This window comes from Narcine bancroftii, chromosome 14 (genome assembly GCF_036971445.1).
Source record: "Narcine bancroftii isolate sNarBan1 chromosome 14, sNarBan1.hap1, whole genome shotgun sequence".
NCBI classification, from domain to species: Eukaryota; Metazoa; Chordata; class Chondrichthyes; order Torpediniformes; family Narcinidae; genus Narcine; species Narcine bancroftii.
The window spans coordinates 8983350-8999507 of NC_091482.1; the positions used below are offsets into that span (position 1 = coordinate 8983350).

Here is a 16158-nt window from a genome sequence, read left to right on the forward strand (position 1 = left end):
TGTTACAGGATACTGTTCATCAGTCTCACAGTGTACGGGAAGAAGCTATTCCCCAGCCTGGCAGTCCTGACTTTGATGCTCCTGGACCTCCTTCTTGATGGTAGTGGGTTAAAGATACTGTGCGTTGGATGGAAAGGGCCTTCTAGAATTCCCTGAGCCCTATTTAGACAGCGCTCCCGGTAAATGTCATCTCTCGAGGAAAGGGAGACCTCAGTGATCCACTCGGCTGTTTTAATGATCCTGTCTAGAGTTCTGGTCCGATACTTTGCAGCCACACAGGACTCTCTCATTTGTGCTCCCACAAAAGGTTCGTCCAGGTGGATGTGGGAGAGAGAGTCAGTTGCACTGAGTCAGGGGAATGAGACTGATGGAATTACTTCGCTGGGATCCACAAATGGGCCAAAGGACTCCTGACTGTCATAAAAACACAATGCTGGGCAAACTCAGCAGGTCACGCAGCGCACTTTATATAGCAAAGATAAAGAAACAAAACCAATGTTTCGGGCTTGAGCCCTTCATAAAGGTATCAGCAAAATGTAGGCAGGCACCCGAACAACATGGTGAGGGAGAGGGAGGAGCAAAGTCCCACAGGCAGGAGGGAATAGGTGGATTAAGGGAACAAGCTGGGGTGGCTCTGTGAATGGAGAAGGAAGGGCGGTGGAGAGCTGGAGAAAAGGAGACAGAGGGATGGGGAAGAGAGGGAGAATGGGGAGTGGGCAAGCAGAAACCAGAGAGGTCAATGTTCACGCCGTCCAGTTGGAGAGGGCCTTCCCCTGGTTGCCCTCCCTCCCTTATTCACCTATCATCTTTTTTCTGTGGGACTGTGCTCCTCTCCCTTTCACAAGCTCCAATCATTTTATTCAGGTACCTGCCTATATTTTGCTGAGACTTTAATGAAGGGATCAAGCCCGAAACGTTGGTTATGTATCTTTATCTTTGCTATATAAAGGATGCTGTGTGATCTCCTGAGTTTCTCCAGCATTGAGATTTTACTTTAACCACCATGTCTGGAGACTTTTATGTTTTACTTTAGACTGTCGTAATCTACTCGTCAAAGATTAAGAAAATAATGGTATGGCAGAGTGACAAACCATCAGGACATGTTGGTTTCAAGACTATGTTTTTAAGGGAGGAAGGTAGGGAACACTGCAGAACCTTCAACAACATCATTTTGATTAGAAAACTGCACAAGCTATTCAGATCAGTCATCCATTGCAAAATTCGCAGGTGTTATAATTAACGACAAACACCTTGAAATTTTCCATCTGATTACAGTCAGTGCAATTTGTAATAGAAAAGCTACAAAGAATTCCTTTGAAGATGCCAGGAATTCAGGGATGTCAATGAAATGTTACTTGTATCAATTTGCAGAAGTTGTTTGAATAGGGCCCTGAAAGCCATGGACTGACCAGGGATAGTGTGCAGGAAAATATGCCTCACGTGTTTCAGTTTTTTAAAGAGGTGACCAAGGAGACTGATGAAGGCAGGTCAGTTGATGGACATTCATCAGGCTTTTGGCAACGTCTCACGGGTTAGATCACAAGCGATGCAGGGGAGCTGGCCAATTGGATACAAAATCAGCTTGGTGATACAGGGAGGAAATGGAAGTTGTTTTTTCAGGTTGGAGATAGTGTGCTGCAGGATTCCAAGATGTCTGTCTGTCACCCAGGTTAGAAATTTGGATGAGAATGTCGTTGGCACTGTCCGATTGTTGGTAGTAGAGGGGAGCCATTCTCAACCTTTTATTGTTTTGGCTATGACCCCCTTAGGACCATGCTCAAAGTTTATGGGCTCCTGTCCCTGTGAAGCAGTCAAGTTTTGTTGGTTTCTTCTGTATTTCTCTCCTACCAACTACATTAAAAGAACATTTTATGATTTCAGTGTGTGTGCCCACCTAATGTCCTGTGGGGGGGGGGGGGGGGGGGGGGGGGGTGGGAGCTGAATGGACCACGTTGCAAATGGCAGATGTAGAGGACCATGAAGGTGGTTATCTAAGAATACAACAGGATCTAGATGTACTGGGAAAGTGGGTCAAGGAATGGGCGATACAAAGACAGTGTGAGATGTTGCAGTTTGGCAAGTTAAGCCAGGGCAGGACTTACCCAGTAAATGGTAGGGTTTTGTAGAATGGACAGACCTAGAGATACAAGTGTATACTTTCATAAAGGTGGTGACCAATGTGCTTGATACACGCCTTTAGACCTCATGGAACTGAGTACAAGAGTTGGGACATCATGTTGGAGTCTATGATGACGTCACATTGGGTGCAGTTCTAGTCACCTAAATCTTATCCGGATGTCATTAAGCTGGAAAGGGTGCAGAAAAGATTCACAAGGATGTTACTGGGAGTAGAGGATTTGAGAATAGATGAGGTAAGCTAGGGCTTTTCCTTCCCAGGAACATAGGAGGTTAAGGGATGGCCTTACAGAGGCACATAAAATCACAAAGGATCTAGATAAGGTAGGTGGTCATAGCCTTTGTTTAGGATAGAGGAGCATAAAAGGAGCAGACATGGATTTAAGGTGAGAGGCGAATGAGTTAAAAGGTACCGAAGCAACAAATCTTTTCTCACAGTGGATGGTGGCTGCGTGGATGAGCTGTCAGAAGAAGGAGAGGAGGTGGAGGCAATGACAATGTTTAAAAGACATTTAGACAGCAATATGGATAGGAAATATTTGGAGGGATATGAGTCAAATGCAGGTAAGTTCGGGTAGGCAATTTGGCCAGAATGAGTCCATTGGGCCGAAAGGCCTGTTTCTGCGGCCCATGACTTGAACCCAAGCACTTACAGTTATTTACAGACCGGGCTTATCCATTACCATAGATACAGCAATCTCAACCATTGCACAATATTGAGTGCAGGGACACATAGACATCAGTTAGAGTAGAGGCCATACTGTAATAACACTGTGAGGTTCATTCAGGAGTCTGAAATAGCAGGAAAGAAACCGTCCTTGAATCTGGTTAATCAATTGTATCGTGAAATCCAAAAACCAATAAGAATTTTTTACAGTGAGCATTAAGGAACAAGGCCAGTAAAGAAATTGGGCTGCGATCTCATTGAATGATGGAACAGGATCGAGGACAGGAATCTCAACCATAATGTTTGTTAAAGAAGCCATATTTTGAACTTTTATGGAAAGGAGAAATAATTTTTAAAAAAATCCAGTACACAATTACTGATCTTTTAATCAAACTTAAGGAAGTAATCATTCATTCATTTTCAAGATTTTATTAGGAATGCCTGCATGACACCACCAGAGGGTGGTGAATCTGTGGAATTCATTGCCACAGAGGGCAGTAGAGGCAGGTTCATTGAATATATTTAAGAGGGGATTAGATCTATTTCTTCAGTATAAGGGTATTAAAGGTTACGGAGAGAAGGCGGGGACGGGGTACTGAACTTTAAGATCAGCCATGATCTCACTGAATGGCGGAGCAGGCTCGAAGGCCCGAATGACCTACTCCTGCTCCTATCTTCTATGTTTCTATAAAAGGTCATGAATCTCAGAGCCCTCCCTTCCGTTTTAACAGAGCTGTATTTTTTTTTATTCACCCTATTTGCAAATAAGACCTGCACAATTGCAGCCCCGTACATTAATAAATAAACCAGTAGAAAACTCATCTACAAATCTTCTGCTGATTCCAAGTCATCCACGCTGGTTGTCATGACGATCTTCACAAAAGGCACAACATGCCATTAAATAGGAGGCAACCAACTGTTCTATATTTACATGAATCTGGCTGGGTTTGGACTCTTCCACCATCTTACAGGATCTACCTCAGCATCTTTTAAAGCAAAATGATTTTATTTATTTCCTCAGGAGGGAAAGGAACCTGGTCAACGTGCTCACGGATTCATTGGGCTGCGCAGTGAGTGCAGTCCCCGGTCTCTTGGGCGCTAACTGCATGGAGTTCCCTCCGTGGCTGCCTGCTTAATGCTCTGACTTCCTCCCACATACCAAAGGCTTGCGGGCCTATACATTAATTGGCCCCTGTAACTTGCCCCTAGTGTGCGAGAGAGCGATAGGGTCTGGCGGGCAGGGAAGGGATGTTGATGGGAAGGTGGGGAGAATTAAATCGGGATTGGTGTAGATCGGTGCTCAGGGGGCCCTTGGACAAAGAATGTCACAATTCCATGACTATTCATCAAAACTGGCCAGTTGTAATACTAAAACCAAGGCTGTTTATCCGAAAGTTCTGAATTAAATGCTGTGTCCTCACGGAAACAGCACCTTGGCCTCTTGCAATTTTACACACTTCAGTTGCACCCTGCACCTCCATCATTTCCCCACCCCCCATATAGTCCAAGCCTAGACCGTCTTTCCTTACAACTATAATTTTCCTTCCATGGCACCATCAAGCTGTCCCCGAGTACTTCTGCATACTTGTTGAACAAATCACCAGTCCTCACCATACGAGCGTGGCAACTCCAGCATGATCACCTCAAGAGGAACTCATGAAACAAGAATGGCACAGCGCAAGACCACGTCCTGCGGCCCAGCCAGCCTGAACCAACGAGGATGAGGAGCCCTTTGCCTGCATGCAGCCCCTATGCATCAGCTCCCTGCTTATTCAAGTGTCTGCACAAATCCCTTTTATAAAAAAAATGTTGTTGTATCCATCTATCAGGCATCTGCCACTCTGTGTAAAAAATAAAGACTTGCCTCGCAAATCCCCTTGAAACTTTCCCCCCCTCTCATCTTAAAGCCACAACCTCCACTATTTGGCATTTCCATCCTGGGCAAAAGACTCTAACCCCTTTCACACTTGTGTCCCACTAAATTGGCCAGTCAGTGTTCTGGGATAGGAATGGGGGTTTGGCTTTTCACATTTGACCACTCCTAACTGGGACAGTGAACGCTTTCATATTTGCAAGGGGTTAGGGTTGTTCTACCTTCTACCGGTGACATCATGACAGATTGAGTGATGGTGAACCCACTCTAAATCCTGATCAATGTATTATGATCTTATATTTGAACAAAATTAATCATGCCTAATTATAACATAATTAAGCTTTATGTACAGCACAGTATGAGCCCTTCAGCCCCTGTTGTTGTTGTGCCGACCCATATAAACGTTTATAAGGGACTGTGGGAAAATGCAAGCAATAAATAGCAATTGCGGACAATTTTTAAACAGTGTGGGAACACAATCGCGCACAATTTATAAAGACCGTGGGAAAAAGCATTGGGACCTTCCCTCCCAGAATGACGTGCGGCACTGAGGACTTACGGAGGAGTTTCTCTTCCTCGCGGCATTCTAGGAAGTCAGATCTGTCATTATTTTTTTCCCATGGTCTTTATAAATTGTGCTCTATAGCACTTCCAACTTTCCCACGCTGTTTAAAAATTGTCCACTATTGCTATTTATTTCCCCTTTCTCTCCCCCCTGCTTACTTTCCCACAGCAAAGTTTATACCTTCATTTTAATTATTTCTTCCTTCACGTTCCTGCACTCACGCAAAACCTTGGGTCATTTTAATCCCACAATGCAATTGCCCATTCTACACTTGCCTGATTGCAATGCCATCGTTTGTCGACGCCAGGGATTAAGGCAGTCAATCCCCAGTGTGAGATAATGTCATCTGACGCTAGCATTAATGGCTGATTGGCCATTAATTCCTGAGACCACTTGCAAGTGTGAAAGGGGCTTTTGACTACCCTAGTGCTCATAATTTTATATCCTTCCACCAGGTTGCTCTCCTGGCCTTTGTTTGTCTAATCTCTCCTTTTTGCTAATATCTACCAATCAGACAACCCCCTCTGCAGCTGCTCCAAAGGTCATGCCCAATGTTCCCTCTCATTTTTAGTAGTCTTATGTTGTGCAAATTATGTGCGCACTGAATGCTTGTGCAAAGGTCATCTTGAAATTGCTTCAAGATCATTTTGGCACAGCCGATCTCTCAAGGCTAATAAAACTGTATTGGCTTGTTTTAATATAATCCAAGTAGGATTAACTACTTGTTTAACTGACTAACTAGTTAACAGAAACAGTTTCAAAAAATATAATTACTACATTATTTTAGGTAACTCACCTTTCGTGCACACATTAGTTTCCTTTGTGTGTTGTACGCACTCAGCTTAGAGGGAACAGTGCAGTGATGAGACTGCACATGATACTTGAAATAGAGTGTAATTAAATTTTATACAGCTGTAATAGAACTTTACAGCACAGTACAGGCCCTTCGGCCCATGATGTTGTACAGACCAATGTAAACCTACTAAACAATCTAAACCTTCTCTAACTCACACCCATAACCCTCCATGCGCCTATCTAAGAGTCTTTTAAATGTCCCTAGTATACGAGCTTCCACCACCACCCCTGACAATGCATTCCAGACACCCACTACTCTGTGTAAAAAAAAAACCACGATGTCTCCCCTAAGCTTTTCTCTCCCCACCATCTACAGATGTCCTCTGGTGTTTGCTACTCTCACTCCTGGAAAAAGGTGCTGGCTGTCCATCTAGCTATTCCTCTCATAATCTTATCGACTTCTATTAAGTAACGTCTCATTTTTCGTCGTTCCAAAGAGAAAAGCCCTAGCTCTGTTCATCTTGACACCTTTTCCAATCTAGGCAACATCCTGGTAATTCTCCTCTGCACTCTCTCTTCCACATCCTTCCTGCAATGAGGCAACCAGAACTGAACACAATATTCCAAGTGTAGTCGAACCAGAGTTTTACAGAGCTGCAACATTACCTCATGACTCTTGAACTCAATCCCCAACGAATGAAGGCTAGTATACCATAAGCCTTCTTAAGTACCCATGTGGCAACTTTGACAGATCTATGGATTTGGACCACAAGGCCCCTGTTCCTCCACACAGATAAGAATCTTGCCGTTAACTGGGCACTCTCCCATTAACCATGCACTCTGCCTTCAAGTTTGACCTTCAAAAGCATATCTCTTCTTGAGACAATGTTTGCCCTCAATGACCTGATTGACGAAGGCAAGCATGCTTCTCTGCCTCCTTTATTACCATATCCGCTCATGCTGTCACTCCTCCACCATGGTCCAGGCATGCGCAATTACAGAATGGTTTGTCCCACATGTACTTGCTAATCAACGCTGAAAATACTCCGTAGGTCAGGCAGCAGCTGTGGAAAGAGAAGTGGAGCTCCCATTTCAGGCCAAAGACTCATTGTTTTGACCAGAAACATTAACGGTTTTTCTTCCCCCAGAGGCTGCCTGATAAGAGTCCAGAGTGCAGAAAAGTGGCACCTTCATCCCAATTTGCCCACGCTGACCTAAATGTCCCACTAAACTAGTCCCTGTGCGTGGCCTGTATTCCTCTCAACCCATGTCAGCATTTTCTGACTTATTTCAGATTTCCAGCATTTGCCCTTTTTATGATTTTCATTCTCGCTCCTGAATCTGGCAGCGAACTGGTTAGAATTAAATTACATTGGATTAGAAGTTTAAAAAAAAACAAGGTGCGATGAAAAAAAAAAAGCTTTCTCCCACTGCTAAGCAAACCCAATGAGCCACACAATTTTCTCCTGTGATGTTCGGTCGTTGGCCCAAGTCTTACCGGACGCAGTTGAGGTAGAAGCTTGGTCGTCCTCCAGTTGTACAGTTTGGCGGAGGATGCGATCTACTTCCAGAATGTCCATTCGCTGGCTCAGTTCCTTCTTCAGCTCCGCTAATTGATGCTGCGAAGCAATCTTCTCCCTCGCAAGGCGCTCCATCACATGTTCATATTCCTTCTCCTTCCTTTTTAAAGTCTAGAAGCAAACAGATAAGAAGGGACGCAAGATGTAGTTATTCAGAAAGGAACAGGCCAAGAATCGGTGAGATGGGTTGTGATGAAAGCAACTGCCCTCTGCTCCCTGATCTCATCCTTCCTCTGTACCTGTGTTTACCTTCCTGAATTGGTGGGGGGGATAAATATCTTTAAATTTTTAATCTAGAGACATAGCGCAGTAATGGACCCTGCTGGCCCATGAGCCCATGTCGCCCAAATACATCAATTAACCTTCCAGCCCCATGCATTTCTGTATTGCAGGAGGAAAGTGGAGCACCCAGAAGGAACCCACGAGGTCATGGGGAGAAGGTGCAAATATTTGATAGAGACAGCACCAGATTCGAACCCAGATCACTGGCACTGTAGTAGCATCGCGCTAACCATGACCCCCTGTTTAAGCAGAACCTTCTCTCTGCACCAAGTCACCTGGATTTTATTCAGGGTTTGGATTTTTAGATGTTTAGACATACAGTGGGATAACAAGCCCTTTCGGCCCATGAGCCTGTGCCACCCAAATACCAATTGACCTACACCTGAAGTATGTTTTGAAGGGCCGGAGGAAACCAGAGCACCCGGAGGAAACTCACGCAGACACGGGAAAAACCTACAGACTCCTTCTAGACAGCACTGGATTCTAACCCCGATCCTTGCTGCTGTAACAGTGTTACGCTAACAGCTACATTAACCCGTGCTGATCTGATGATATGATGAAATATAATGGAGAAAAATCTGCTCATTTCCAAAGGCAGTTCTGGATTTATTTTTACCCACCGATAAAACTCCAGACCGACTATATATGTCAATTACGTGGAACTTGAAGCTTCATTTATTTTGTTTTAAGACTGCTGCCAACAGCTTTAACAGACAAATGACTAATCCTATCTTTCTGCCTCTCATAATTTGTTTTTATTAATGGATCTACCTTCAGCCTCAGATACTCCAGCAAACACAATCCAAGTTTGTCCAACCTCTCCCCGTAGCTCACATCAGTCCACATACCTCCTGGTAAACCTCTTCTGTACCCTTACCAAAGCCTTTACATCCTTCCTGTAATGGGGTGACCAGAACTGTTCTAAGCGTGGACTGACGCAAGTTCTATATAGCTGCAACATGACTCATGCTCAAAAATCACTCTTGACAAACACACTCTATTGTTACAGTATTACAGACATAAAGCAGAGATAACAGACCCACTCGACCCATGCTTCCCAGTTACACCCAATTCACTTACAACCTTGGTGCGTTTTTGAAAGGTAGGGGGGAAAGCGGAGCACCCGGACAAAAACCCAGGCAGACACAGGGAGAACATACAAACACCTTGCAGGTGGATTCGAACCTTGGTCGCTGGCACAGAAACAGCGTTGCACGAACAGCTACACTAACCGTGCCGTAAGCTCTGCCGTTGGGAGATTATCAGACAGACAGCAGAAAAGGGCTCAGGAACATGCTCAGAGCCTCCTTTAAACAGAGTGCAACATTTCCACATCTTCCTGGCAATCACTGACCCCACGGCTGGTCAAAGTGGAGAAGGCGCGTTCAGGTTGCAATTGAGAAGCCCAAGTCCACTCACTGGGAGAACACAATGGAGTAGTTGGTGCACACAACCTCACGGATCACCTCAGATCCCATTAAACCAGAGTGGAAACAAGTTCCCTTCAAATCCGAGGGACTGCCCAAGAACGAGAAAGAGTAGAAGCAGATTCGGAAGAGTAGTAGCGTTATACTTGAAAAGGAAAGATTTAGAGGGTATGGGGAAAGCCCAGGGAAGTGGGACTAATTTCACAACTGGGCCGAAATATAAATCGCTGCCTTCTACGTTGATTCCAAAGAATCATGATCTTCAGAGCAAATGCTCAAGATCGTAAATAAACCGGACTCAAAAACCTTCTTCCCAAGGATCAACTTCATATCATTCACAAACCAACATGGTGCAATGTTGCCACAGGAACACTTGAGTGCAGGCAGAGCAGGCAGTGAAACTAAATTAACCCACACTGACAATGAAAAGAGTAAACATCTGAACTGCAAGAGGACACAAGGAAATTTCAAGGCTGCAATCTAATCCTGGCTCAATAGGAGCTTGAGTTTTGTCTTTCTTGCAAGATTACCTTGCTTTGCAATCATAAAGCTTAAATTAAGTCACATAATGTGACATTTCTAATATTACAACAGCAAGCAGAGTTCAAAAGGACTTCAACGGCAAAAGCAACATGAAAGATATCATCTACATCTCCTGCAGACTCGCATCTCATGGATCACAAATTTTCTTTAATCTTTTCATTTCTAAGAGACGATGAGTAGAACAGGTTAGGTTAAATGGCTCGGAAATGTTTGGAGGTTCCCATGGTAGGGGAATCTAGGATTGAAGGGCACCCATTTAAAACAGAGATGCGGAGGAATTACTTTAACCAGAGAGTGGTGGACTTCTTGAATTTTCTGCCACGGGTGGCTGTGGCGGCCAAGTCGCTGGGTGTGTTTAAGGCAGAGATTGATAGGTATCTGAATAGTCAGGGCATCAAAGGTTATGGGCAGAAGGCAGGAAGGTGGGACTGAGTGGGAGAAAGGATCATCTCATGATGGAATGGCTGAGCGGACTTGATGGGCTGTATGGCCTACTTGTGCTCCTATATCTTATGGGTAGACAACAAGTATGGACAAACTGGACCAAAGCTATAAATCTCTATGACTCCCAAATATATTCTGTTAACCCTGTGAGATCCACCCACCCCTAACTAACTAACGTATGTATAATCTGTTGTTTTCTCAATGCAAAGTCACACCCAAAACGAGCCCAGGGAAGAAACGACATGAATTAAAATCAGCGGTGAGATGTGAATGCTTTGAGACCAGATTCAGATCATAGGAAAAGAAGACCTTGGAACAAAGGCCATGCCTGGGGACATCGGGCCACTGAATGGTCACGGTTCAGCTGCACTTGTGCACCTTTGGCACCAGTGTATGAGTGACCGAATCTCTGGACCAATGGGAAGACTGCAGACCTGGATTCAGGCCAGTCAGAAGCTGTATTCTGTTTCATTATATCCCATTATACAGCTAACAGTGGTGTTGTCAGCAAATTTATAGATTGCACTGGCTCCTCTAAAGAGGAATGGATTTTCCCCAGTTCCTGATTAACAGAATGAATAGCAAAAGCCTGTACACTCTGGGGTTTAGGAGAAAGAAAGGTGTTAACTTACAGAGGAATCAATCTAAAGGTGGAGCTTGACAGGGTAAGTGGTGGAATTTGGTCTCAAGTTAAAATGCCAGCTGTTTAAAATGGAGTTGAAGAGAAAAGTCATAAAGGTCAATGACCATCTGGAATTCCCTGCCTTCCCAAAGGACTATGGATGATGACTTGTTAAATCACTCAAGGCTACGATACAGGATTTATTTGGCAACAGGGGAATAGAGTATTGTGGGGATAAGGAGTTGAATCAAGGATCAGATCAGTAATCTAGTTGAGTGACAGAGAAGGTCCACCTCCTGTTCCTATTCCTGATAAGATCATAAGACAGAGGAGTAGAATTAGGCCATTCAGCCCATCAAGTCGGCCTGCCATTCTATCATGGCTGATTTACTGTCCTTTTCAACTCCATTCTCCTGCCTCCTCCCCGTGACCCCTCAATTCCTTTCCTGATCTGCCTTAAATATCCCCGATGACTTGGCCTCCACAGCCGCCCGCGGCAACGAATTCCACAGATTAACCACCCTCTGGGTAAATAAATTCCTCCTTATCTCTGATCTAAAGGGATATTTTTGTATTCTGCCAGTGTGCCCTCTGGTCCCAGTCTCCCCCACCATAGGAAACATCCTCTCCACATCCACTCTGTCTAGTCCTTTTAGTATTCAATAGGCTTCAAATGAGACACAATCTTCCTTAGATAGGGAGCCCAAAAATCCTCAGAATGGTCCACACGTGGTCCGACCAATGCCTTATAAGCTTCAAAAATCACATCCCTGCTTTTGTATTAACACAGGTTAACTATTACCTTGCTTGCTGACAGAAGAGGAACAGAGTTTGAACGATTTCACAGGCGTCTAAATATTAGATTTAACTTCCTGTTGCTTGCTCAAAAGCTGTAGACTTGTGCAGGCATGTATATCAAAATCCACCTCATCTCATCTCAACAAGGGTCCGAAGCCAGTGATAGTGGAAAGCAACTAAATATAGGTAAAACCCCCGGTATCTGGCACCTATGGGGATTGGTCGATGCTGGATAAGAGAATTTTCCAATTGCTTGAGATTGTGTGCTCCGTGATTGGCAAATTAACGGAGATGCGCGTCTACTTTAAACTTCCGTATTTCTTGCCTATTATTTTTCCCTCAATTTGTTTTGCATAAGGTTGCTGGTTCCTTGAATTCCGGATAACGGGTTTACTGTACCCTGGCAGAGCTCTTACCAACCATCTATGCTCACACTGGATTGCAGCTTTTTAGGGAAATTCAGTGTACTGAAATATTAGTATTAAAATGACCAAACTGCCAATGTTGTAAATCTGAACCACTGACAGAACTAATTGTCACTTCTAAAGTCCCTTCTGATAATGGAAAGCTTGACAGGTTTGATTTGGGACAGTTATTTAATATAGACATACTTTGTACCAATTTAGAACACAGAACAGTAGAAATTCTGCCTAGCCCACAGTAAAAGGAATCTCAGGGTTCCATATGATGTCATGTATGTACTCTAGCCATAAATCTGAACTTTGAAAATGAAATACAAAGGTTTCCTGATCTCATGATCCAAGAAATACATATCAGAGCTTCTGAAGAAATGCAAAAATAGGGGATTGTTACGGTGGCCCAGACAGAAAGATAAAAAGGAACGACACTGTAGTGGTCACTGAGCTGAACTAATTCAAGCTCTCTTAAACATCTTGGCTCTTACTGACTGAGATTCTGCACCATTTTGGTAACTGGACTGACATACAGAAGTTTCAACTGCTGATTCAGGCTGGAGTTGGAAATGTCAGTTGAGGTAGTTGTATGCATTGGTCATTTAAAGTTTGTACCATTAGTGGACTGTTGTGAAAAGTATTTCTGTCCAATACCCGATCACTCTTTTGCCCCTCCCCAGCTTCTTACTCCACCCCCCATCCTTCCTCTCCCCCCCTTAATACACTTACCGTCACTCCATACCACTCGAGTCTCAAAAACATGGCCTGCCCATTTCTACCCAAAGATGCTGCCTGACCTGCTGAGTCCCTCCAGCCTCGTCGGTCGAGCAGGATTCCAGCATCCGCAGATCGGCCAACTTTGCTCGGTCCAGCCGACGCGTCGTTCCTAATTGCAACTCACAACAGTGCTGGAGAAACTCAGCCGGTCACCCTGAGGAAGTTTCAGGCCTGAGCCCTTCGTCAGGAGTGCCAGAGGTCAGGCAAATGCAGGAATAAAAAGATATGGGGAGGGGAGGAGGTTACAGGTGGGAAGGTAAAGAAGCAAAGGAGGAGGCAGAGGGCTAAGAAAGATAGTTGATAGGAGAAGGAAGAGAAGTAGAGAGAGGGAAGAGAGAGGGATGAGGAAGAGAGGATGGGGAAGAGAGAGGATGGGGAAAAGGGATGGGAAAGAGAGAGGGATGGGAAAGAGAGAGGGATGGGAAAGAGAGAGGGATGGGAAAGAGAGAGGGATGGGAAAGAGAGAGGGATGGGAAAGAGAGAGGGATGGGAAAGAGAGAGGGATGGGAAAGAGAGAGGGATGGGAAAGAGAGAGGGATGGGAAAGAGAGAGGGATGGGAAAGAGAGAGGGATGGGAAAGAGAGAGGGATGGGAAAGAGAGAGGGATGGGAAAGAGAGAGGGATGGGAAAGAGAGAGGGATGGGAAAGAGAGAGGGATGGGAAAGAGAGAGGGATGGGAAAGAGAGAGGGATGGGAAAGAGAGAGGGATGGGAAAGAGAGAGGGATGGGAAAGAGAGAGGGATGGGAAAGAGAGAGGGATGGGAAAGAGAGAGGGATGGGAAAGAGAGAGGGATGGGAAAGAGAGAGGGATGGGAAAGAGAGAGGGATGGGAAAGAGAGAGGGATGGGAAAGAGAGAGGGATGGGAAAGAGAGAGGGATGGGAAAGAGAGAGGGATGGGAAAGAGAGAGGGATGGGAAAGAGAGAGGGATGGGAAAGAGAGAGGGATGGGAAAGAGAGAGGGATGGGAAAGAGAGAGGGATGGGAAAGAGAGAGGGATGGGAAAGAGAGAGGGATGGGAAAGAGAGAGGGATGGGAAAGAGAGAGGGATGGGAAAGAGAGAGGGATGGGAAAGAGAGAGGGATGGGAAAGAGAGAGGGATGGGAAAGAGAGAGGGATGGGAAAGAGAGAGGGATGGGAAAGAGAGAGGGATGAGGTAGAGAGAGGGATGAGGTAGAGAGAGGGATGAGGAAGAGAGAGGGATGAGGAAGAGAGAGGGATGAGGAAGAGAGAGGGATGAGGAAGAGAGAGGGATGAGGAAGAGAGAGGGATGAGGAAGAGAGAGGGATGAGGAAGAGAGAGGGATGAGGAAGAGAGAGGGATGAGGAAGAGAGAGGGATGAGGAAGAGAGAGGGATGAGGAAGAGAGAGGGATGAGGAAGAGAGAGGGATGAGGAAGAGAGAGGGATGAGGAAGAGAGAGGGATGAGGAAGAGAGAGGGATGAGGAAGAGAGAGGGATGAGGAAGAGAGAGGGATGAGGAAGAGAGAGGGATGAGGAAGAGAGAGGGATGAGGAAGAGAGAGGGATGAGGAAGAGAGAGGGATGAGGGAAAAGAGAGAGGGATGAGGGAAAAGAGAGAGGACAAGGGGAAGGGAATACAGGTGAGGGGCTTAATGGAAATTGGAGGTTCATAGTAATGCTGTCTGGTTGGACACTGCCGTGACAGCACACAAAGTATTGTTCCTCCAATTGGTGGGTGGCCTCAACTTGTTTCTCCAGTACTTGTGCACTGCACTAGAGCCCAGCATCTGCAGATGTTCTCGTTTATCATTATTACTAACTGGTTCAGGACAACAGTTACATTTGTCTGAAATGGTACATCAAGTAATTCATTTCAAGGGGTAATTAGTCCTGGCCAATAAATTCAAGCCTTGTCAGTAATGTCCATAGCCTATGACTGAAGAGACAACTTCAGGGGTAGAGCAGGGAGAACCTGGCACTCACCTCATACTGAAGAAGCTGAGTAGATACAAACCATTCTCAATAATTCAGGTCAACATCCCAGAGCATTGATTGTTTCTCTCTCCTGTCAATCTCTCATTGCTGCAGTTGGAGGTTCCTGTCTGCATTAAAAGGGCATCAGTGCCCAAGAAGACCTGGACCCAGTGCAGTTCGCTTACCATCACTCCAAAACAGATGCAATATCACTGACTCTCCACTCAGCTCTGGACCACCTGGTCAACAGCAACATCAATCAACTCTTCATCGACTACAGCTCAACTTTCGACACCAAAATACACCATTTTTAGCATAGCTGGCCAACAAGCTCCAAAGCCTAAGGCTCTGCACCCCTCTCTGCAACTGAATCCTCATTAGAAGCCCACAGTTAGTACAAATGGCAAATGTCTCCTCTTCACTGATGATAAACACAGGTGCACTTCAAGGATGTGTGCTTGGCCCAGTACTCTACTCACTCTACACCCATGACCGTGTGGCTAGGCTCAATTCAAATACCGTCTTCATATTTGCAGATCACACCATATTTTGTGACCCTCAAAAATTTCTACAGGTGTACATTCTGTCTGGCTGCATCACTGTCTGGTACGGAGGTGCCAATGCACAGGACTGGAAAATAAAACTCCAGAGCATTGTGAACTCAGCCAGCACCCATCATGGGCATCAGTCTTCTCTATATTGAGAACATTTACAAGATGATGTGTTTTCAGAAAGCAGCCACCCAAGCCATGCCCTCTTCACACTGCTACCATCAGGATGGAGGTACAGGAGCTTGAAGGCGAGCACCCAGATGGCATAAAGACAGCTTCTACCCCTCCGCCATCAGATTTCTGAATGGACAATGAGCTGCAGAAACTACCCCACTTTCTCCTTTTTTGCACTATTTATTAATTTATTTTGCAATGCAATCTATAGCAATATTTGCACCTGTAATACTGTTGTTAAGCAACAAATATCGTGACGTGTCTATAATACTAAATTTTGACTCTAACCTACTATCTTTAGCATTTTACGCTTTTATTTCTGATTTTCCAGAATTTGCAGGGTTTTTGTTTTCTTTTAAATTAAAATAATTTTTGGCGATTAAGAAAACTCCAATTTCACAAAGCCATGCAGTTCTCAAAGGGTTAATCTGTGGTCTGACCTCAGTGTTGCGTGCCACTGGGAAATCAGCTGCTTTATTTTAATGGCAATCAGCCACAGTTCTGTGGCCAGGTCACCAATCTCCACTGCCAAGTTACTCGTGGCACCAAACACCCACTAGGTTATCAGCAAACTAAGC

General features: G+C 44.9%; 2 protein-coding genes across 5 annotated transcripts in view; one reads left to right on the forward strand and one right to left on the reverse strand.

Moving 5' to 3' along the window:
- LOC138750000 (small G protein signaling modulator 2-like) overlaps positions 1-16158 on the forward strand; it is a 291864-nt gene that overhangs the window by 205937 nt on the left and 69769 nt on the right. The window lies entirely within an intron of this gene.
- mnta (MAX network transcriptional repressor a) overlaps positions 1-16158 on the reverse strand; it is a 165912-nt gene that overhangs the window by 8566 nt on the left and 141188 nt on the right. For all 4 annotated transcript variants that reach the window (XM_069912152.1, XM_069912151.1, XM_069912149.1 and 1 more), the window contains one exon: positions 7535-7727. In XM_069912152.1, coding sequence (XP_069768253.1) covers positions 7535-7727 — 193 coding nt within the window. The remainder of the gene's footprint in view (positions 1-7534; positions 7728-16158) is intronic.